Source organism: Serinus canaria, chromosome 7 (genome assembly GCF_022539315.1).
Source record: "Serinus canaria isolate serCan28SL12 chromosome 7, serCan2020, whole genome shotgun sequence".
NCBI classification, from domain to species: domain Eukaryota; kingdom Metazoa; phylum Chordata; class Aves; order Passeriformes; family Fringillidae; genus Serinus; species Serinus canaria.
In genome coordinates, this window is record NC_066321.1 from 30636752 (window position 1) to 30662166 (window position 25415).

At 38.7% G+C, this 25415-nt stretch overlaps 1 protein-coding gene across 3 annotated transcripts in view; it reads right to left on the reverse strand.

Moving 5' to 3' along the window:
* The window catches only part of GULP1 (GULP PTB domain containing engulfment adaptor 1), a 145670-nt gene that overhangs the window by 63884 nt on the left and 56371 nt on the right, over positions 1-25415 (reverse strand). For all 3 annotated transcript variants that reach the window (XM_050976787.1, XM_030241596.2, XM_030241592.2), the window contains one exon: positions 11575-11657. In XM_050976787.1, coding sequence (XP_050832744.1) covers positions 11575-11602 — 28 coding nt within the window. In that variant the 5' untranslated portion in view covers positions 11603-11657. The remainder of the gene's footprint in view (positions 1-11574; positions 11658-25415) is intronic.

Here is a 25415-nt window from a genome sequence, read left to right on the forward strand (position 1 = left end):
AAAAACCATTCAGAAATGCTAGTTTTCATTATAACACATTTGGGAGAATCTGTAAATCCAATTAATGTTTTTATGACGTATACTGAACATTTAATAGTATTTTCTAACTTGAGACCTTGAGACTATCCTGGTTTAATGAGCATGAATCAAAGTCATAGAACTGGAACTTTATTCAGTTAAGTAAGAGGATAACAGCTTAAAGCAAAATTCTACCCTTGGATATTCACAATTCCATTTGTCTTTATGGGGAGTTGCAATTATAGTAATTACCAACCTTTTTGTTAGTTACACTTAAGGTCAATAAAGTTCTGTTCAGTTCAAACTGTTGAAGAGCAAAAGCTGTGACACTGATTGACACTAAGGCAATAATTAAATATTTCAGATTATGCAGGAGCAAGAAAATGGTTAAACAAGTTATTCACCAGTCACCACAGTAACAGGATCAGAACTACAAAGCTGGGAGAATTCTTTTTTCCCTTAGCAAATTTCATTCTAGATGGCAGCAATGTTCAGCTCCATTACTGAAGAGCGATATTATCACTTCCTAATTAAGGAAGAATGATTTGCCCATTCAGCAGCACCCAGGAGGATGATTAAAGTGGCTCTTCCTTTTAACTGGAGCTTGTGACCGGACTTCTGGAACCAAGTAATCATTCCCAGAATATTTTAACATCCGAAAGCTGATCTCCTCTTTAGCCTAATATCAAAGGCTGATGTTATCTGAAAGTGCAAAATAACCATCCCAGGGAATTTGTGAGTCAGGCCAGGTAGGATAAAGCCTGTCAGGCCAGGAGAAAAGCTGAAGCCCAGCCACGCAGCTGGTCACCAGGCACGGGGGTGCTGGCACTCAGGACAGGCGTGCTCACAGCCTGCTCTGTGAACACCTACACAGGGCCAATTTCAACTCCTCCAGGTGCAGCCACATTGCTAATACCAAGGGTTAATCTACCTACAGCCTTCACATCACTGTTTACTAGCTTCAATAGAGATACAGTCCTATTCATACATTTATAAAGGAAAATGTAGTAAAAATAGAGCACTGAACCTCTTAAGGAAATTGCAATAGTTCTCCACTCATTTTATGCCTAGAACCTGCACAAACAAGTGACTGAGGGGTAGCTTCTACAGCAATTTTACAAGCAGACAAGTGTCTAGACAGGTGCCATCAAAACTATTCCTGGCAAATGTTTTTACTCCCTTCACTCCATTAGTGAAAATTCAAATGTGAAAAAAATGCTATTTAGTTTGGGAGTCAAGTGTGAGGTGCTGGTCTTAATTCAGCATCAAGTAATCTTTCAAATTTTATTATCATGTACAAAGCTTTATTTGAAATGTTTCTGTGAAATCAAGTTGCCTACCAGCCTCCAACAGTAATATGACAGAGATTCCAGCAAGGAATAACATTGCTGGGCAAGTGTTGCTATAACTGCTGGTGCCCCTAATTGGGAGGAAGATCAGGAAATATGGACAGGTGCTCTCAGCTTAACATGAAATCATAACTTAGTGAGGTACACCTGGTTCCAGGAGTCTTGTGCTATGGGTTAAAATAGTCCAACAGTCAGCTGTAGATCCACAGACACTGCCACAGCTACTGAGGATTTCCTCTGAAAATGGAAGTCCATTTCTTAGAGGCAAGTAACAATGACAGAGTGGTGATGGTTTGGAAAGAGCTCTTAATACTAAACTAAATCAATGCAAGGCAAAACTCAGGCTGATAGCAAAGACATGCAAAAAATCATACAAGCTATTATGAGGTAGGTTTTTTTACCAGCATCTCCTTCTGAATTGTGAGGTCTGATTATGGACTTACACTACCCTCAGCATCTGTTTGAAATACTGCTTAGAATTAGCTTGATTTCACAGCAGTTGAGAAAGACCACATTTCAGACATTTTGCATGCAATAAACCAGAAAAATATGAAAAAAGAAAACCTATAAAAGAAGTATTGGTCAAATATCTGACGTAGATATGGATTGTGGTTTGCATGATCCCTCACCTAATTTAATTTTTAGAGAGTTTCCTCAGTTTAAAATTTAATTATTCATTCTGAAGCAACAAGCAAAATTTGAAACCCTACAATGAAAATCACAGTTCATATTATTATTTCAGTAGTTACACAGACACTTTCCTTCTAAATAAAACAAGAGGTCCTAAAGAAAGGACTGAAAGCCCAGATAAAACCAAACCTGACAACCTGCATATAATGCTAACAGTAATAGAAAGTGAAAGGACTCATGCTGTTACACTGGGTGAAAACCACAGCTATTTTAGATCTTGTCTGAAGTTCTTAATCCAGGCTGCCTTAGAGTTTACATTAAAGTTTTAAAAAGTGCTCAGTTGTTTTTGAGAATTATGAGGTTTCGAGAATTATGCATTTGAGCCAGAGTCTGATAGAACCTATGCTTAACTGAGGTATGAGAAATTCTGAGCAAGTGGTGGTTTTACCACATTCCCTGGCACTGCGTGGAGCAAGAGGTATAAAAAAGGGTCACCACTGTGATTTAAAGAGTATGGGGTAAACCCCAGCCCTGGTTAACCAGGACTGGCAGTCCTGTGTGCAGCCTCTCCTCAACAGCTCAGCATGTGCACAGTGTGCTCAGTGTCTGGCACAGGCACAGGGAGCCCCCAGAGCAGCAGCACTGTCCAGTTTTTAAGGGAATTTGACTTGGGTGAGAGCTTCAAAACATACCAGTCTGCTAAGAGAAAACTGCACCAAGTTAACAGTGGGAGACTCAAGGATCTGAGAGACTGAATTGCAAGGGTGGAGATGGGAGCTGGGCACTTCCATGGGCAGAAGAGTAATGCTGCTAAGAATTGAGCCTTCTCTCTCTTCTCACCTGCCTGAACCATGCCAGCCCCTTCCCGTTCAAAGGAGGAGGCTGCTTTCCAAAGTGCATTTCACACCTGCTGGGTCCCATGTGTGAGCCAGGGCAGAGGGACAAAGGTGTGCTGACAAATCACACACCAAAGACAATTGACTCGGGGACTTCATGAGGGGCCCTGAAGTGCTGTGCTGCACTCAGGGGAGGATGGCACCAGGTTAGATAACAGCACAGTGACCGTTTGTCTGCCAAAAGGAAAGCACCAGCAGTGCCAAGAAATTGTTCTCCCCTTTGAGATTAATTTCTCGGCATGTTACTGACCTAAGAGATTGTAGAATGGCATTTTCACAGTGCAGCTTTAGTTAACTGCCTCCCTAGAGCCCACTGGCATTATTAATTAATTAGCATTAAGTAACATTTATTAATTAATTTTTCTAAAATGTTTATCAAAGCATATTAGACCTAGCAGCCATTCATTTAATACAATCAACAGAGAAAGACTGATTTGGACTTTTTGTTTTAAGTGCCATAGTGAAAACACAGTAATTTCTAAAAGGCAGAAACTAAAGCCTTTATTCTTTACTGGATTAGTATCTTTTCACATTGATGGATCCTTTCATTGTTAACAGAAGAAATCTTGGAACTGTCTTTTCTTCCTGTTTTACAAAACTTGGTATGACAAAAATATTTTTTGTGACAAGCAGCATAATAAGAGTCTCTTGAAGAAGATATCCTAAGAGATCCTTAATACATCTAGGTATTACTGCCTCAGGAACACACAGCGTACTTGCTTCAGTGTATGTACACAAGTGCTCTCTGTTTCATTATTCCTAGATTATCTATTCTTCTGTAAAGAAAGAAAACCTTCACCATAGGACATGAAAGAACTGTCACCCTGTTAAATAATTTCCTTTATTCTGACTGCAGCAGAAACAGGCAGGTGCTCACAAAGCCTCCTTGTGCTGGTCAGACAGCAAGGTAGAATCTGATTTCTTAACCTCTGCAGGTAACACATGAATGGATAGGCTGAGGCCTGAGACAATGCTTGGCACCAGAGTTTTCATCAGAGTGTAATACCAAAATATTACTAAAAGACAAATCTACACATTTATTGCATTGTTCAGCTGCAGCATTTGTTCTAGCCACCTTCTAAAGCTATGGCTGAGTAAAGCGTGAGTGTCTGATACCAGTAATTTATTAATGTTATTAGCAGGCTACCAGGACTGAGGAAATGCAATTATGAGTCAGAGCCTTCCCTACAAATACATAGAGCAAAATTACCATCAATACACATAGCTCAAAAATACTTTGTTATTTCTTTTCCTCTCTTTTCCCCCAAACATAAGACATGCTTGGGATGCATATTTAGTCTTTGCAAAGAAAAGAGCCCTATCTCCCTAGAACAGAGTGAGCTTGGCAGAATTCTTTGCCTGTGTCCTTCTCCCCTAATATTTAGGACCTTGTATATGGTTTTAAACAGCTGATTGCTATAATTGCAGAATGGTGGCTCAGAATGCTGGCTTGGCATAGTTACAAAATGAAAACAAGCCTGGTATTTGCATTTCCCTCAAAAGTAACATCCACTGCATGGCCTACACATTTTACACTGTATGTTGTTGAGATATGGATGCTGATATGGAAGCTCTAACAATAAAGAAAAATAGGATGAAAGTGTTAGTGCAACTGACCAGTGATTAGGAAATATTAGCTTTTGCACTTTTGATTTGTTGATGTTAAGAACTTTTAACAACCTCATATTTCTAAACCAAAGGGGAAAAAAAACCAAGCAAAACAAATCTGAACTATTTAGCCCATACCTTGTATGTGTTTTCGTTACAACAAAAGCTCCACTGTCTTTGATAAAAGCTTCTATTTGAAGTCACAAAGGGATTACTGGCATAACATAATTTAAGTGATCAAATTTTACAAGTTTTCACTAAGATATATGTAATGATCAAACATCCAACTTCATAATTCCCTTTTGTAGTCTTGTAGAAAAAGAGTTCAGTGAACTATTCCAGTATTGCTATAAAAAATTTTGGAGGAGTATCAATTAAACTTGTAAAAAATGTTTAAATAGCAAGCTTTTGAAGAATTTCTTGCTGTTAAAGAACATTATGTAAATAGGTCAAAACAAAGGAAAAGGAGCATAAATTACAATCACAATATAAAATTAAAATAGAATTTTAATTTTCTGATTCCAGAACACTGGGATAATGTGATATTAAAGTTATAATAGAGCTTTCTTTAAAATTCAAACTGGAAGGAGAAGAAAGGAGTCTGAGCAATCAATGAGAGCAACTGAAATATGCACATCTCTGGCTTCCTCCTGCTTATGCACCTAAGGTACATCCTTTTATGTCTCAGGAGGATTTGATTTCACAAAACAGTGTTTTCCTGAGTGATCTGTTTGGGATGTTCTCTGCAATTTTCCAACAGCTTTATAAGAAAATATTATGAAATCCGTAGCCATTGTGATTCATATCATCAAGGTCTGGTTGTTACGGACCTAATTTATTTTACACAGGACAAGATATTTTGCCTTTAACTAGATACCCACCAAGTAATCTCAGAGTGTACCTGTGTAACCCAAGTATTTAGGCTGTGGCTAAATTTTAATACAGTAGAAGCCAAAAAAGCTTCAGACTCCCAGTGTTTGTGCCTATGGCTCAGCAGCACAGATGCCTTCTGGAAAAGAGCTCCTGAGCTTTGGGAGGAGTAACAAAAGTTACTGCTGTAAATGTCACTGTTAACCCACCTAGAATATTCCTTCTAGCAGGCAAGAGATAAGAACAGCTCTGCAACACCTTTCTGAAGATAATGCAGATAAAATAAGCCACAGGAAATTATCCTCCTATTCTTGTGGGACCAGAGAGAAAAGAAAAATCAGGCTCAGCTTCACAGAGCCAAGAATCCTTCCGAGGTTTCCAGAGCACCCTCCTCATCTGCATGCCTCCTCTGAAGATATATTGTGACCTTTTCTTTCCCACACAATTAGAGCTGAGCCTTCTGCTTTCAGAAGGTGAATACACTGCCATAAATATGTGTCCAGTTGCATACAGACATTTACAAACACACACAAAGTGTCAGCCTGAGCACAGCCCAAGAGAAGACCACTGGGTCCTTGCCAAATAAGGATGGAAACCCTGCAGGTCTCCTTGCTGCTGGACAAGAATGGTGCTGCCACAGCCTAAGGAGAGCCACAGCACAAACAATACCTCAAAAAACATAATCTAAAATCAATGCAAAAACGGGACTTGGCCACTGAATATTGGTTTTCCACATGACCCCTTGTTTAGAAAAACAAGGAACAGTAATTGGAATAGATATGACTTTGTGGAGGTGTTATAAAACTATTGAATGATTTTTTGTGTCAAGACCAGCTGAATACATAAATATTTGTTATACCAAAAAAGCACCCTCTTTTCCTCCCACCCTTCACTCCTGAAAAACATTTTGTTCAAGAAAATCCTACAAACATCAAGCACCAGCTTTCTTGCAGTAGGAGCACAAGAACTTTAGACCTAGGTTTGGTTTGTTAAATTGTTGGTTTTTGGGTTTTTTCCCCCCTCTCCCCTGTAAGGTGAATGCTTTTATGAAAGGACAAAGTGCAACCACAAGAATATCTGAAGATCACAGTGGAGGAGCCTGTAGCTGCTTACATTCCTATAAACTATGTTACTATATCCTCTTTATGTTTTTTATCATTACGCCAAATGTGGAAGTCCAGCACACAACAGGCCATTTGTTTAAACCACTGATTTAAACAAATGATTTCACTGATGTGAAATAGGTTCTGACAGAAGGAAACTATTTACTTTAGGACTATACTTATCCCATCACTCTTTTGGTCCTTTGTCATTAAGAGATAAAATATAAAACAAAATATTTTTCATCTCTGGAATGCAGCATATGTTTATTATAAAATTAAAGATTGTATTATAGCCAGTCCATTCACATAAAAAGAACATTCTATAACATTTGATTGCAGTTTTTTAATATGTCAGCCCCTGCCCATTAAATGCACCTGTCTACACTTTCATAAAAAGCCATTTCACAGAAATATCATTGCTGAAGCTGATGATTTTAAAACGGATCATTACTTCAATGTATTCTCTTTAGCATTATAAAGACCATCTACATCTCAGGAGCCGGTAATTGGCAGCAATTATCCACCAGTTAATAAACTGCTATCATATGGGAAAAAAACCCAGGAAATTTAGATTTCCACATACTTTGAACTTCATGTGATAAGAAAATGAAGGCTGACATTCCTTATGGGATGAAGGAGGACCATTGGGGCATAATAAAGAAAAAAAACCTAAATTCAACAGCTACATCCTGCACAACCTCACCCACTTCAGCCAATGTAATTCAGTGGACCTGTATATCTACATTTTTAGCACTGTTCTGTGTCACTCTAAAAGTTTCAATGTTTTGCTCAAAGAGGGTTTGGATTACAGTCATTCCTTATTTAGATGTGTCTCTCCCTGGAAGGAATGGGAGTTTTCTCTCACATTTCTGATGGGAAAAAAGCCAGGAAACACTAGTTATTTTTCCTTACTTATATGCACCAGTTCTTACACTAGCATCTTTTAATAGAAGGATGCAGGATCAGTAAAATGTGCCAAATTCAGTTACGTGAGGCAACTACATTCACTAAAATAAGTAAAACAAAATCCCCAGAGTTAATGTTTTCTATTTTGTTTATGCAAATAAATCTTGTCACAAAATCAAGTCTAAACTAAGAACAAGTAAGTAATTCAGTTTAGATACAAATATACTAAGAATGAGAAAAATTTACATAACAATATAGCTTTTAGAGAGATCTCTTACAGGAGAATTACATTAATATCCCTAAGCTACTTAAAAGAGTGGTTGAATTTATCAAAATGCAAACATATTTCAAATTGAACAGACTTCCATCTGTACTACAGACTTTCTGCACCACAGCATTTCAAAGTGAGCATGTGACTTTAAAGGAAAAATTGCAAATGAAAAGGAGGACTTCTCAAAATCCCTTCCCCAGAACTGGATCACATACAGAAGCAAGATTCCAATAACGTGAGAGATACACAAATGTTTTCACAAGCTTTGTCATAACAAGAAAACAAGGACATATATATTGTTCATCAATTTGTTTTCGTGGGAGAAGGAAAAAGATCCTTAAAGAAAAGATAATTATAATTTCACTGTAATTTACTGCATTCATTGATCAATGAATAGAAAACAGAATGTTTGCTTTTGTACAGTTGGCAGAGTCATACAGTATTTCTGCACTGAGAATTTTCTCCATAACACACCTATTTGTTAGTCCAACCAAACTCTGCTGAAGCCAAGAGAGAGGCTAGGTTGCTTTGAATGTTTTTTTAAAATCCATATTTAAACATGCAACTTCAACCAGCAAGTGCTGGTACCAGCTTTAAATCTGAAGACAACCTTGTTTTCCATATCAGTGCCTACAGCTTGTTTCCCTGTGATACAAGTTCATGGGTAACATGAGACACCAGATATCACAACCTGGACTGCTGAAAGATCTCATTTATTTATCATTACCGGGGTAAGTACCTTATGGAGAAAGATGAATTTGCTTAAACTTCACATTTTCTTATATTTTTCATTGCCACTATTGGGATGAAAGATGAACAGCTTGATTTTTTTCAATTTGAGATTCAAGCATATCATTAAGCCATCAACCCAAGTGACTATCAGACAAGTAAAAATAATTCCTGCTGAGATACAAGCAAACTCACCAGTTCTGGCTTGCACTAAATCTTGGGAAGTCAGGCAATGGCTGTACCTCTTTTTTAAGGCCAGACCACCCAGCACACCTTGCCAGCTGAAGTGGCTATTTCATGTCCAAACCATGCCCCTCAAAAACCAACTTACAGTGGGTACAGGCTGCAGATATGACACCTGCAGTAAAAATTGTGCCTGAAAATGAAGTACTGGTAATGCTGAAAGTGGAGATGTGTGCTCTCAAGAGCACTGCTCTCACTTGTGAAAAGCTGCTCTTCCCATAACAGATTCTCTCCATAAAGACTCATGCCACACATCTTAGGAAACTTTTGCCTGTAAAGGATCAGAATTAATTTTAAAAAGAGCTTTCCATCTTAGCAATTCACATTTCATGGCAATTCTTTTGTGAATGCACTGGCTGCTATGCAGCCTCCAATAGAAGAGAAAGAGGGAAAAAATTTTAAAAAAGCTTGCTTTTAGTGCTTCTTTTCTTGCCTTGTCTACCAATGTCTGCAAACAAAATAACTTCCTGAACATTTAGAAGAAAAATTCTGGTGCTGGGATCAGGTGATGGAATGAGAACAGAGCTGACCAGCAAGAACAGCACAGTCCCAGCCATTCTGGCACCCGGCTTGCCCAGTTCAAAAGGGTGGGAGCTATGGCATGAGCAACGACCTTCTCTATGTGCATCCTGATCATCACAAGGAACATCAGGAAACGTTTATTCTGTACATCTGCCCAGTTCAGATATAATCTCTGGCTATTATCCAAGAATCACCTATATCTGCTTAAATTCCCCTCACAATCCTTTGGATTTATAGGCTATTGTTTTTGTAGCTTCAAGGTAACAGAGCACTGCAAACTTGGAATTCACACAAACCCTACCAGACAGCCAGCTGGAAACTAGTTTGGGTTTAGCAAGAACTGCTTGGGAAGCCACAGCAGTCACACTGTTAATGCCTCAAACTATCCACACTCTTGTGGGCAGAAGAAACCCACAAAAAACACATCAAGAAATGGAAATAACTGTATCTGTGAGATCTGGGTTGAAAAATCAAATACTCTAAAGGAAGTTCAGCAATTGAAACTGTTTTTAAATGCAGTTATTATGCATTAACACTGATTGAGCCAAGTTCTTCTGAACTTCAATTTGCATTAAAAATATGTAATTTAAAATATGTAATTTTCACTTGTTCTTGACAATTACTTAACTGAAACTTGGTTTTATTCCTAGGGTAAGAGAATGGAAATGTCACGAGTGTTACTATGAGTAAAATAAATGGATGACAGCATTGAATGTTCTGAATCATTATTAGGAATCCACACTAATTGCATTTCATTGTGCTTGACAGCTTTTAAATGATACTTTTTTCTTGCTGGGGGAAGAAAACAACACAAGAAATTAACTGAACAACAAAGCAAATGTCTTTGAATACAATGAAATTCCAAAAATATAGGTAAGGACTCAGTAAGAAATTAGTAAGAATTAAAAACAGAGAGAAGTTGAGACCCCCTCAAATGATCTCAGAAAACTGAGGATACAACTTCACATCTGATTGTAAAGACAAGGTGCAGAAACTGCCAAGGGCAAGATGAAATAGTGACAGACCATTTTAGCATTCTGGGTTCGAGTCCAAACTCTGAGAGAATTTCTAGTAAAACAACTGCTGTTTCTGAAACATGGCAGGCTGAGCTACAAACATTATCAGAAGTCATTAGGAAAAAAAAAAGGAAAATAATTACATAGTCTCTAAACAAAACAATCTACAATCCCCAAGTTTCTTTCTCAGTTGTGATAAATCAATCCACAATGAAAGAATAATCAAATGGTTTCTCCAATGATCTGGAAAAAGTCTGGCACCACTATCAAGCACCCGAAAGGTGCTATCTCTTGATAGCAATGTTGCAATGAGCTACAAAACAAAACACATCAGTACTTAAGGAGAGCACAGGCTATGGGTTTAAGCTTATTTCCTCCTGCTGTCAGGGTATTAAAGGATCTCTCATCCTATTTTGCTTTGTAAGTGTCTCTTCCTTTTGTGGTCACGTGCTGATATTCTGGACTGCTTCTCTTACCTGGATTCACCTGGCTTTAACAAACAAATGCACTGGACACACAAGGATGCAGTGATGCTGGCGTTCCATGTTGGCCTAAGTACACAGACTCCTTTTATTTCCAGCTTTGATATTGACACCAAAGCAGAAACTCTTGCTATGTAAACAAAATATTTACACTCAGTCCAACTGAGGTTACACCTACTTATTCATGCAAGGGCTTCATCTCAGTGTGTGCCACACTTAAGGACCTTTAGAAATAACATGGAAAATAAAGAAATGAGCCCTACTGAGTATTTTCTACCTTAAAAACAAACAGGGGAAATAGCAACAAAGCTGTCAGTTAAAAAGATTCCCCCCTAATGCTCCTCCTAAAGACTTATGTTTCATGAAAGAGACTAAACAAGCCAGAGAAGAAACATATATAACTCTGAATATTTAGTGCTTTGATATCCTTTTGGAAAGCATGCCATTTCAGATTGCTACAAATCTAGAACAGCTTCTTACAGCTAAAAATATCCTGCTGCATGAGATATTTCATAAGATATTAAACACAGTTTGAAAAAAAAACCAAACTTCTCCAAGAAGAAGAATCCAATGAATATAAAGAAATGTCACTGATTCTTAGAAGTTCGAAAACCCTCAAGCACCTCCTTTGGTGTGTGCAGGCAAAAAAAGAAAACAGAATGTGCATTTTATATTTATGTATTTATATGTGTGCGCGTAAACACATCCTGCAATAAAAAATACACGAAATTCAACTTCAGCCTTAGAATGCAGAAAGTTCTGTAAGTACCAATCAAGAATGCTTTGCTCCATATATCTTTTAGAAGGGCTGCTCATTTTTATCTCGATAATTCAGTGCAATGATTAAGTTTTTCTTTGTATAATCCTTAATATTCAAAAGAAGCTTTACAGGGCATTTATGTCTCTATGAAATATAAGCTAAATTACCTACCTTTCTTCCTGCTAAAAGCACGATTCATGTTGTAAAATCTTCCCAGTCAATGATGATTCTGGTTTTTTTCTCCCCACTTTCACCTGCAGAACAACACACAAAAGAAAACAGAAAATTCCATTATTATAATTGAAATTCTATCTATCTATCTTCATATTTAAGACACAGCAAATGACCTTAAGAATTGTGAAATAACGCTGAGGAAGCAGGGATGTGCTTTGCTGAGGAAGAAATTTCAGCATTGAGAAGATCTATGTTCAAAACACCCAGAGGTACTTCATACAGAAAGACATTTTAAGGTTCTTTTAAGATGTTCTTCCAAAGATTTCAGAGGCACAGAGCAGGTGGCATGATACATACACATGAAGACAAATACCACACACAAATAGGTTGAAAAGAAAGCTTTAAAATGAATGCTGGCTACAAGATTCCATAAAAACGCTCAGTACACATTTGCACTGTTTTGTGTCATTTAGGCTGTCACATTATTTCAAGCTAGGCTTTCTTCTTCACATGGGCTTGACACTAGGGAAAAAAAAAAAAAATCACAATGCATAGACTCATCTTCACTCAGGGACTCAATACTGATAAAATTAACTTCTATCAGTGCTGCTACATCCTTGCTCCCTTTTCCCCAGATTGTACAGTAATATCTGCATTTTCTTCCCTTAAAAACATGGATCCACTCTTAAATTCTTATTTAATTTTTGATTCACAATAATATTTTTGAATTTTATTATTTACCAACATAAAAACCCCAGTAATATCCACTACATCCAAAGCTATTCAATACTATCCCATTCTGCATGACAGAGCTTTTACTTTTGCAAACACATGTAAAGATATTCCCATTACTACTTTTTATTCTGTTCAGATTTTCCAAGCAACAATTTCACCAGTGTCCTCTCTCTTTCTCTGCTCTTCAAGCAGTCCAGACAAAGGAAAAGAAAAAAAAGGGGATGGTAAAAAAAGAAAATCAAAACACTTTGCTATCAGATGATTTTTTAAAATCAACTAGAACAGTACTTTTGCTTTGGACAAAAACAAAACTTTAGGCCAGTATTTCAAATGCCAGCATTAAGACGACAAATCCATTTAGGATACTTTATGCAGCTCATGAATGCTTTTTGTTGCGCTTCTTGTCTTTTTCAGGTAAGTTCAATACCAATTAAATCAATTATAACAAAATTTCCATGAAAATATTTGATTTTTTCAGACTGGAACACATGGGAGATTACAGCTAGGTAAAACCCCAAAAAAAACCAACAAAAAACCAACATAGCAAAACAACAAAACCTCAGTTTTATTTTCCACTAACCACTGATGCAGGAGGACTTCCCCACACAGTCCTGTGAGAACAAAAGGGCAATTCTTCTTTAATTAAACTCACATAGCACCCTGGACATAAACCCAACCATTTGTTCCTTAAAGCACAGGTACCACATCACCGTTTTACAGATTTTACTGAGCATTTAAGAAGGGAGGGCACGACAATCAGCACAGGCAGGAGTTACCCATGCAGTTTCCATGCCATGAGTTTGATGCAAAGCCCAGACTGCATTTGGTGCCCAGCAGTTCAAACAGCAGGGCTGGGGAAACCTCACCCAGAGCCATCCCCTGCCCTCATTGTCATCAGCAGCCCCCAAAAGCTGGGGGACAGAGGGGGCAGTGAAACAAAAAACCACCCATGAGTGTGTCCTAGGAATGGTTTTAGCAGCATCCCTGGAAAGAGCAATGGCATTACTGGGGGAATTCCAGCACACATCAGGGTCCCCAAAAGCTGAGAACGCACGAGCAGCTCTCCTGACAGGGCAGGCAGTGTGGGGCTTTCACAGTGTGAGTGAAGACAATGAACTCAGTTGACATAAAGTAATAAGGAAGAATGTTAGAATTCCAGCTTCTGAAACTACAGGTGTGTTTGGCTTTCAGGTTTAACACAGGAACCCTGTTAGATATGCTTAGGATGTTAGATATGCTTAGGATATATAAGCAGCAGCACAGCTTTGTTCAGGATGTTCACCCTTATGAGTTACCACAGTCAGTTTTGAGTAAAGAAACTTCCTTTCCCCTCTAAGGTACCTCTGGCAGCTGTCTCGCACAGCACTAGACCAAACACTTTAGTTCTCCTCCATGATGGGATCATAACATGCCCTTTTTGGAATGGCTTATTTTGTGTATTCCTGTCTCATCCAAGAGATTGCTGAGGAACATATTTGAGATGGTTACTGCATAGAGCATCTTCTAATTAGAAACTCTGCAGGCACATCACAGAGCAGCTGGCCGGCCACATTTCTAGAGCTCACCATTCAAGTATTTGTTTAAAACACAGTTTAACTAACACAGTGCATGTTTCTTCCTCATGAGCAAGGATATATTATCTCTGAAGTAACGGATGCTAATAAAAGCCAAAATGTATTGACTACTTAGCTAAAAACGGCCAGTATTGCTGAAAGTATATTCATAATTTCAATTCCAACAAAACATCAGTAGAACAAAACACAGATGTGGTTTAGGCAATAAACAATATCAAAACACTTAATCAGTGTACTTCCACTTCACACAGAAAATGTTACTGAATAGGGAAACAGAAACATTAGCTACATGTAACTCCATTTACAATTCCCTCAAACTCTGATACGAACGTCATCATCAATCTCTCAGATGCTGAAAAAGCAGGTGATTAAATGTTCCATAAAATTTTGCTATTAACAAAAGACCAAGCCAAACACCACCAGGTTCATTTCAATCTCTTCAGTAAGGCTTGGGATACAAGGGTGGTTATCAGTCTGTTGCACACAGCACTGGGAAGCTTTCAATCAGAAAAGCTAAGTTCTGCTTAGACATATCCTGCAATATCTTTGTCCATGATATTCAATGACAAAGAATAAAACTCTTAGGACCAAGCAAGCTGTTCTCCAGTAATGGAAGGTAAACAGGTTTTTTGGCAGAAAACAACTGAGCTTCTGACAAATCTCAGCACACCAAACCACTGGAACAGAGCAGTCTGTTAAAAGCCTGTAAGGAGCCAAAAGGAAGGCAAATCAGAGAATCCCATTCTGGTGCAGGGAGCCCTGTGGACAAGGGGAGAGTCCTGCCTATAAACCACTGGACTTGCAAAGGTGAAACAGTTGTAACAATCAGAGGCACTAGGGAATAGGAATGTGGACCAAACCATTCCATTACTCATCACTCAGGAAGACACACCTAGGTAAAGAATGTTTCTCCACCTTATTCCAAAGAGTTTTCTTCAGCTTTGTCCAGAAACCAAGTCCTCTTGGGAAATAGAAACCTGCACAGGATTCCACAAAGCACTTAATTGAAAAAGTGTGAAGAGTTCTGACAGGTACAAACTAGGGAAAATCTGGGTAAATCAGGTTATCTTCTTCAGGACAGAGATAAAAGAAACAAAAAGAAAAAAATTTCTAAGTCTATTCTCTCTTTTATTACAGTAAAATATTTCAATGACAGATAAAAACCCTGAGCAGGAGGCAGGACACCCATGGTCTGAACACCAACATGGGCATATGTCCTGGGCAGGTGGGTGTTTAGACTGTCATATCCAACTTTAAGCTGTCACAGAGAAAGCAAACAACCATCTCCTTTTTTTATTCACTGTCATTAACCCCTTGGTTTTCACCGGCGGGGGTCTTGTCACAGTAAGGAGGAAACTGCAGAATGGCAAGGGGAAACAAGTGGCCTTGGTGTTGGCAGGTATTTGGACTGGGGAGTACAAGGGTGGCAAGATTGGAAGCTGAGATTACTGAGTAATTACTGTTTAACACTGACAGTCACGTTGGTGGCTGTCTCCTCTGCCTAATGCAGCTAAGGCAGTGAACAATGAAGTGGAGTGGCAGCCTTCCAGCTGCCAGCACAAGGGCTGCAGCCCTCCCTGCCTGCTGAAACAACACAACAACTTCCACACAGGCGCCTCCACATGCCTGCGGGCTCCTTCAGAAGGCTGGGGTTTGATGTGTCTTCTAAATTTAGAGCTGTCTCAGACAAGCCAAGAGAACACACTTTAGAAGGGGAAAAAACAAGCAGTAAATGTAACTCATCTCCTTTGTCTCTTATTTCCTCTTGGAAATATTCCTGAGGACTTATTTGGGGTTTCCTCCCCAGTCAGTCCCTTTGAATGGCATGGTCTATAACAATTACCTGGGCTTAGGTCTTGGATTTTATGCCTCTTTTTCATTCCACAAATACTTACAACAAAACCTCCCTAAAAAGTCCAACTTGCAGCCATCCACTCCCTGTAATAAAAAATAGAATCCAGTCTGTTCCTTCCCTTACACACGCAGACAGAGTTTCCCTACAAAGGCCAATTTAGCTTCAGAAGACATGAAGATTCAGATGCTTCCTCCTCTCAGATCCCAGGCTTTAAAGCACACTGGGTAACATTCCTTAAAGAATGAAGCACAAAATGTCTTAAAGCCTGTTTTGTAAGGGCTGCAGCACACAAGAATGTGTGATTCATTCACTTGAAATGAAACTTAGGCTTATAAAGTTATTCTGAAGGAAAGATGAGAAACTGGACTATAATAACAGCTTTGTAAGTATTTTTCTGATTTATACCAAATCTCCATGAAAATATTGCCCTATTAGGACATGGGGAATTACAGAGGAAAAAAAAATATGATACTACAAGACTGCATTGAGTAATACACAAACCCAAGAACACATCTTAATATCAGGAGGCACTTTCCCTTCCTTTTTACGGAGGTAACTAAAACATTAGCCTGCCACAACTCTTTTTCCTCTGAAACAGTAAAATCATCAAGAAATGACACATCAATGAACATATTTTGGTGCAGACCCAAACTTGCGCTGTCATGCTAGGAGAGCAGCAAGCACTTTCAATCATTGTTATGAAAACACATATGCTCTTTATGTTTATAAACAATAATAGAACAGTCTGTAGGGCTGTAAACCACAAGAGCATTTAAATAGAATTTAGAACTCCAAAATCTAGCAGGAAAAATAACTTAAAAATGAAACAGCTCTGTGGGTTTCACCAAAATTGAAAATCTTTCTGTCCAATAAAGTTCTTTGACTACACTTGTGCTTTACAATTCACAGAAGCACAAATGGAATATAAAGGAAAACAATCAGTCACCAGAAAAGTTTACTCTCCAGGTTTTATTCATCACCATATTTTCAAAGACATTCATTAGCCAGAGCCGAGTGGCGGCCATACATTCCTCCCAAAGGTGAATCTGCAGAAATACAAAATTACTTCTTGCAGTTTTTCAGCTTTGCAGAGGATAGGGCAGGGCAGACTGTTAAAGAGCTGGTCTTCTATCTATAGTTCCCACCTTCCCACCACCAAAGCAGGCACTGCTGTTGAGATGACAGAATTCCCCGTGGGACAGAGCCCAGAGAGCTCTGCTGGCCCTCGAGCCTGCAGGGTGTGAGGGAAGTACCCTAAGGTGGCACTGGGGCTCACCTTGTGTGAATGGAGAGAGGACAGAAATGATCTGGACAAACACCAAAACAGCAAGAAGCCACAGCCCTAGAAAAAAGCTCACCTTCCAACATACTGGTTTTCATTCTGTGAGTGGACTGGGCAGGAGCAGCCCAATCTGAAGGCTGAAGACCCTCCTGTGGTCTGACTGAGACCCTGCTCTCCCCAAGCTCCTAAAACCACCAGGAAAGTACAGGAGTCACACATGCCCTGTATTTTTCTTCTCCTCTCTCAAGAAGTACAAGTCTAGTACTGCTGTGGCAAGTGCTTTCCAGCCCACAGCAAGGAGTCTGTCAGACTACAGGTAAAGCATTTCTCATACAGGGGATCTGCCAAAAAGTATTCGCAGAAACCAAGGACAAGGAGACAGTACTGTTTTGCTATAAATATCAATATCAAAGAGAGGCCAGGAAGCAGAAAATCTATATGAAAATCATGCATTTCATAGCAGTTTTCACAAAACTTTTCTAGGTGATTTTTTACTGTTCCATTTTTTAAAATAATCTGTTTCTTTCAATGGAAAACAAAAATCAAAATAAAGATGAGTAAACCGGGGACAAGGGGAAATCACTCAGACAGCTGACAGCAAAAACAATTCCTTAGGCAAGGTTATCACTAACTTTTGTTTTACAGCAAGAAGAACTATCAACATCAATAAGTATAACAAGAATAAACTTCAGTATTGAAATAGAACTATGAAGAAAATGTGTTTATAATTGTTACAAGCACCAATAAATCCTCAGAAAAGTTGATAATGGAACGACCTTTAAAAACCCCAAATAGAAAATGCACTTGTTCCACAAAAATAGCTCTCTGGGTGTCTTTTAAAGTGTTAGAAACAATGTAATTTTAAAAAATATTGCACTTCTCAGCATATTTACTGGTAAGCAATAATTTTTTTATTATGCATAATTATGCTGATACATATTAGTGGATTACATGACTCATTGAACAAACTGAAGTTTACACTGTCCAAACAAAAAGAGTCATTGCAAACACAAGTGCATCCTCTTCTGCAGAAACCAGTTCTATTATTTCTATTTTCTATTATTTGGTTCAATATGACAAAATAACCATAACAAGATATAAGAGAGGAGCTTTCTTTTCCCACAGCCCACAAGCACCAGTGAGTCAGATGTGAAGGATTTCAGGCTTGTCAGCCTAATTCTTACTCCACTGTAGAAGAACTTACAAATGTCAGATGCTCAGAGCCAGCAGAAAGGCTTTATGTGTGCTCTCTCCCAAAGAGCTCAGACACGTTCATCTGCTCCCAAAGGACAGACAGATGGCAAACATCTTGCAGACAAGAGTATTCTGTATTTCACATCCCATTAGCCATTTCATCAGCTAGATGGAATCAGAACAAGATTTCTGCCTGTCCCACTACTTTCAGGTTGATGATTGAGCACCTGGGGAGCTTTGTGAGCACTCTGTTTTGAACAGCAACAGAGTTCATCACTGGGGTCTACCACAGACAGGTAAACACAGAACAGCTCTTAAAAATAAACCAGTTCTGGTGGAAGGGATTACTGGACACCTGAGATTTTGACTCACAGGAGGAGTAATTTTTCAGAATTTGACACACAGTCCTGGCTTGAATAGATAGACACAGTCAAAGAAAGGTATTCCTTGACACAGAGTACGGTTACTTCCATGCTGGCATCACTGTTTTTTCCCCTCTGGAAGAGCTGATTCTCTATAGCAACCTGGGGAAGCTATTTATTTAGTTGCTGGCAGATGATTTTCAAACGCTCCCTTTTATTTTCTTTAAGGAGGAGGGAATGTATTTGAAACTTTCAGGTCTCAAAACAGCAGCAAATTTTTGTTAACCTTCTGAATTTTTTCCAGTTACATTTACTGCATTCACTGCATTTTTGTAATCACATTGTAAAAAGTGCTGCTGACAGAAAAGGCAGAGACCAAAAGACTCATTATTATTCTGAAAGTCAATCTCCAAACAAAGCACACTAATTTCAGAAAGAGGTTTAGATCCACTTAGAGTAAAAACTCCCCATATTTAGCAGATCTATTATAGAGGCACAAGATTTTAACAAAAGACATCATTTTTCTCCGTTACCAAATCATACTTGGCCAATCCTGACAAGTGCATCAGACATACCATTGTGCACATGTGCTCAACAGGTCCCAGAAGAGCCCTTCATGTGCTTCTCTCAATGTGCATTAACCTTAACTAAGTTCAAAAGCTGATTACTGATGTTCCAAAGACAATTAAGATGAAAAAAAAAGCCCCCTAGGTCTGTTTAGACAAAAACAACCAAGAAAATTCTGGGTAGGTACCAGGGAACAACCTGCAAGAGAAGAATGAGAAGAGATGTGCCTTCATCTCTCCACACATGCTCCTGTATTTCCGTTCCTCTGGTACAGCACACACTAGATATTTTCTTTGCGACAGTCCTCTCAACAGGCTCATTCCAATTTATTATAAATGCAAATGAAAAATATAATCACCTTTTCCTCAAGGGATCTGAACTATGCCATTCCAAATGGTTTCCTCAGTCTCTGAAATCAGTTTAGGTTTTTTCTTCTAATTGTAAAAGGTTTTGGGCTTTTGTTTTTATTCAGGTATGTTTTTAAAAGTAAGAGATCGATACAAAATTAGCAGAGATCATCATCTTATGGAAATGAGGAATACAATACCTCATCATTATTTAAATCTAATTTATCTGCAGGACTTAAAGTCCATGCTTTAATGTGGGGTCTCTGGTCCCACAGCTATCCATCAAAGAAGAACCAGAGCCCTAAGCATACAGACTTCTATGCATGCTATATATGCTGGCTTTCTTGTCCTTTACAGTCCAGTTCCTACCAGCATTTAGCTACAAGGCTAAAGGTTATATGATGAAAAAAAATCACTATCATAAAAATTTCTAATAATTTAGTTTCTCATCATCAATTTATGAACATATTACATACTTCTGAAACAATGACATTCACTTAACAAGAGTTTAAGAAGTGTCAGTCACTCCACAAAGAATTAAAATCCGTGATACTGAACACAATCCCTTACTTTAAAAATCAATAGATTTCTCATTAATATTAATGATTCAGATTCCTCACTTTAACTGGTTAGTCTCAAGGACAGTATTAAGTTTTATTTATACAGATCAGATGGGCTTTATTAAGTGATTTCAACAGTTTTCAAAATTAAGAAAAGTTGGTAATATCCATTTTCTCACTTGTACTAAATGAATCTCAGAGGGAGTATCTTGAAAAACAAGATTATTACATTGGTTTTAGTATTTATCACTTTACATTCCTTTAGGTCATCTGAATACAGTCTGAAGAATCCAGCCATTTTGGTAAGGTGGTGGTATGAAGTTAAAAGCAAAGATATGCAATTGACACAAAAGCATGGGAACCAAAATCGTATTTATGACAAATTAATCTCCTCACCTCTGTCTTTCAGATCCAGTGTATATTCAAATAGTTCATTACAGTGGCTATTCAGGAGAAACATTCAGGTTTTTCACACTATTACAGTCATTACTAATCTTATTTGAAGATTTTGGCAAGTGATCCATCCTAGTGTAATTTGGTGGAAAGTACTGAAATCCAGACTAATACATGGGAGTTTCTAAACTAGCAAGTGCTAGGTGTATCTTCTGTTACAGCTGGGACAAGGAGAATGTGTAAGTTTTTGAAAACATGAGAGACTATCAGGTTTAGACTGAAACACTGATCACATCACACACAGAATGGTACTGGCTGCTGGGGACTGGGACAGTTCCAGTCCCTGTTCCAATTAACATCCATGTGGTTGAAACATGCTGTAAGAGTCATGTTCACAGTTTGCCCAGCTTCACATGGTTTAAAACCCTCAGCAAGGCGACTTCAATATTTGGTAAGGAAAGACTGCCTCACCCCACCCTTCACAAGCATATTGAACCACTCCCCACAGCAGCTCTGTCTCCAGGCAGGCACCAGTCTGGGCTGAACCTCCAGCAACAGAGGAGAGAAAGAAATCGAGAATCATCCTCCTAAGTGTTGGGAGGTAATTTAGGCACCTGCTAACATCACATTCTGTGGCAGAGTCCATAACTTAATGAGTGGATGTAAAAGAAGTAGGATGTGAAAAGTGGGTACTAACACCTGTTATGTTTCCAAATAAAGGAATTTTTAAGTTACCCTCCTGAAACCTGGGGGAAGTGGGAGCACAGGCAGAAAAGGGAAAAAAACCCAAAACAACACAAAACAAAATCAGAAAACATCAAACCTCAATGTTTGGAAGCATAATGTTGAAAAAAATGGAAATGGACCCTTGCCAGAGTTTCATACTGAATACCTTAAATGTCTGTGCCAGGCATTTCACTTTCCTTTTTTTTTCTACAGCTCTGAAATACCAAGTCTGGTCTACGGCTCTGGGTACAGTGACTAGATCTGCAAACACTGAAGCAAAACTATGATCGTTTTGCAGCAGCTCAGGCCTCTGATAAACTTAAGCTTCACTACCAAGGCTTCAAGGACTCACTGTGTGAATTCACGGTGTATCAATGCCTTTAGAGTGAGATTCTCAAATCTGTTTGTGTAGGTGAAGACTGCAGGCTAGCTGAACTTTAACTCTTTTTATAGATCTTTAACATCTATCCCTACCAGCTGGCACAAGGCACCTGAGCACCCAGGGCTGCCTTATTTCCTTGGGAAGCACAGCTCAGGGCTAGCAGCTGTGCTCTGCATTTACAGCACAGCTCCAGCAGCACCACTGACTCCTTCATGATACCCCAGTAACGCACAGCCAGACAGAATCTTCTCCCACACAGTTATCAACTCTCTGTTTGAGGGGGAAACCACAGAAGACAAAGTGTACTCATGCACTCGAGAAAATGCTTTTGTCAAAAGCCAGGCCTAGGAATCAGCTGATGAAACAAAAGCAGCACCATCATCATGAAACTTCAGCCTGCATCCCACAATTACACCAAACCACATGCCCATCTCCCCTACTCCTTCCCCAACAGCATACTGAATTCAGCATTGCTGAATTTATGAATCACAAATAATTGTTCAGACTCCTTAAGTTGCTTCCAGGACAATCACATGCAAGTACTACTAGCAGTCACCAAAGAAAATTCAATTACTTGATGTTTTGGATTTGTACACAAACACAGCTTCACAGACACTGTGTCAATACTGCTTTTCCAAAAGCCTCTAATGTTGCTTTACAGTCAAATAATGACAATTCAAGAGAGCAAGCTGTGCATTTCTTCTGGTATTTATGCATTTCACAGTTCATTTCAAAAGAAATAGCTATGAGTACTGAAAAAAACTAAGCTTGTGTGAAATTACCATCCTAAACAGTTTTCTACTGCAGTTGCAATTTTTTTTTTGGTAAAAATGAGACACAAAGATAATAACTGAGAAACATATGAGGATTTCTTAAACAGGGCCAGTGTTATAAATATCCTGCTCAAACACATCAAATCTTTACTTATAGTTTTCCACACTTGTCTAAAACCCATTGTATTTTAATAGCAAATGTATGCAAGAAAACTGAAGCAGAGCTCCTTCTTCTCTGGAAATTGCTAAATAGGCACATGCATAGATGTGCACTCTCCTCTGTCTCCTGCAGGTGGACAAAAAGGACTGCTACTGAATTCTTTCATCTTGGACTCTGCTTTTAAAACAAACAATAAAAAGAGACAGCCAAAGAACAACATCATTGAGATCACCTGAGAAAGACCTTCTTCTTTCTTGAAGATAGAAGCCTCAGTGTAAATACCAATGTAAACTGCAACACAAATTTTTAAATATAAAGAAAAAAACATGAAGAAATATTGGGGGGGGGGGGAGAGATTAAAATAAAAGTGACTAATTAGCAGTTTCCTTGCAAACTGAAAGCAGAAAGCATTATTTAAGCTAGAGAAAATTACCTGTGAAAATCCATGCCTCGATAAACTGAAAAGAAACAGAGGAGGGAGCAATGTTGGAGGCTGGGAGTACTGGAGCCTTAAGGTACTACAGGGTATTTGTGGATGGTAATTGCCCACCCATCTCTCTGCCAAACCTCCACTCCTTTTACTTCACTTTGTTTACAACTGTGACATGCTATGCCTTCCTTGACAGAAATAGGTATTCCATCTTTCAAATGGTCCTAGCTGACCATCCCAACTGAAATGAATCTGTTGAGGGCAGCTCATATTCCCTGCTGCTGCTCAATGAACAGGGCACTCACTCATGCAAGGTCCTGGACAAATGATACTCTTATTTTTCATCAAAGAAATTTAAAACCAAGAGCTTTTCCTCCAAAAGCCTGAAATAAAAGCAGGAGCAATTCACCACCATACCTTTAAATCTGCTCAAATATCTGCTTTAGGAAACAAGCATATATTTATTATTCCACTTTCTTCACCTATTTGTGGCAGTTTTGGATTAGTTGTGGTTTTATCACTATTTTATGATATTAAGTCACTATCTTGCCTGCCACTGAATTATTTAAAACATGAGCAAGACAAAGATCTTGCAGACTGGTTTGAATATGTGATACAAGTAGAGGCTTGCCCTGTTACAAAACTTCCTGGCAAAAGGATGGCACCTTTGAAAGTTTTCTTTTCTGCTTTTTTGGCTAAGGCAAAAGGGACAAAACACATGGAAAATCTAGTAAAAGTTAGCTGAGTATCCTCTCTTAGGTTACTCTTCATGAGATACACAGTTCTGCCCTGAATTCTCACCCGCATAACACCTTCAACTCTATCTCACAGCTCACACTAAACAGGGGATTTTGGGTTTTTTTGTACATAGCTGTATTCCAGCACTACACTAAGGTTTCCAGCACTGAATATTCATTCCCATGAAAACAAATCTTTGCTTTGCTAAGGGTCATGAGCAACCTCACTTGTGACATTTACATCTATTGATCTGCCTGTTTTGTGAATATTCCTTACAACATGCTGACCTAAATCATAAATTAATATTTCATTGCATTAGAAGATCTGCACTTTTCCTCTCCAAGTAAAAATGATTTTTTTTTCAACTCGTACAAAGAATCACCCTTTGATACTTGTTTTTACTTCTCTGTATTATGATAGTTTCAAATTGGTACATTTTCAAGGCTCAAAAAGTCAGTAAACAATTGCTATAGAATTTCCTTGGTGATAAATGGAAACTTGCTGGCAGACACTGCTACTTCCCCTTGTTGAAAAAGTTAATTTTTTGAACTATCTTTATTCAATAGACTGCTAGCCAGAGATCTGAGCATCCTCATCAGCAAGAGTTAATAAGCTGCATTTCTGCTGTTGAAAAGATACCTACCCAGCAGCATCCAAATGTGAGCACAAAGGATGACCCTGAGTGCAGTCCAAGGTGTTTAACCAGTCTGGTGTTATTGGCAAATAAAAAGTCAGTCTTATCATGTTATCAGTCAGGGATATTTTTACAAGATATGAGATCCACTCTCCAAAGCAAAGAAATAAAAATTATAGACTTGCCTTTAAATATGTAACTAATTGCCACTTTGACTCAAGGTTAAAATTCCATGTTTTATCTTGTACTTGTCAGTAAGCCATTATCAGTGCAATTAAGATGGTTTATCTGATTAACAGAAATTCTCTAAACTGCAGTAAATCATTTCTGTAGGGTGAATAGCAATTGACTTACTAGAAAATCACCTGGCTTAGCTATCAGTTCTTAAATATCCGCAGAGCTGCCATTATCACAGTATTTGACACCTTCTTTAATCACATAATAAAGGCTTGCCCCCTTCATAGCTCATTTCATTTTAGAGATGGGAGGGCAGAGACACAGGCTGTGTGTGAGGAGAAGACATTTCTGCCACCGTTTAGCACTCAAGGATAGAACACTGGAGAGATCAGATTCACCAGCATGTAGAAAAAATGAAAAATCAGGCGCTGGGAAGCCAACAGCTGGAAACACACTCTGTGTTTTGAGTGAACACTCACAGAGTAGAACAATCAAGAGGTGCAGAAGAATATTCAGAGGCATGTTTTAATTTTGAACTCCTCGGAGGAAGGGAAGAATAAATGGAGTTTTAAGACTGGCAGTTTTAGATGAACACTTGCTCAGGGATCTGTTGGAACGTTGTGTGAATGGCAATTCAAACACACAGTGCCTCAGTGAGAGAAAATTGCAAAAGCATCGAGCCATGGCAGTTATTTAAAGGTGGCAGAGAGCTCTGTCACAGAGCAGCCACCCCTCGGGCTGTCACCACACCCTGAGCTGCTGACACTGCTACCAGAGCTGCAGGAGCACTCTGCCACAAATGCTTTTTAAAGGGCCTTGCATATTAATGTCCACTATGGCAGAGCAAGCAAATGATAATGGACTTGCCAGAGAGTTCCTGTCAGAGCAGTAAGTCTGCAAAAAGCATTAAATTCACCCAGGAAAATAAAACCTGCTCAAAATGCAAGGG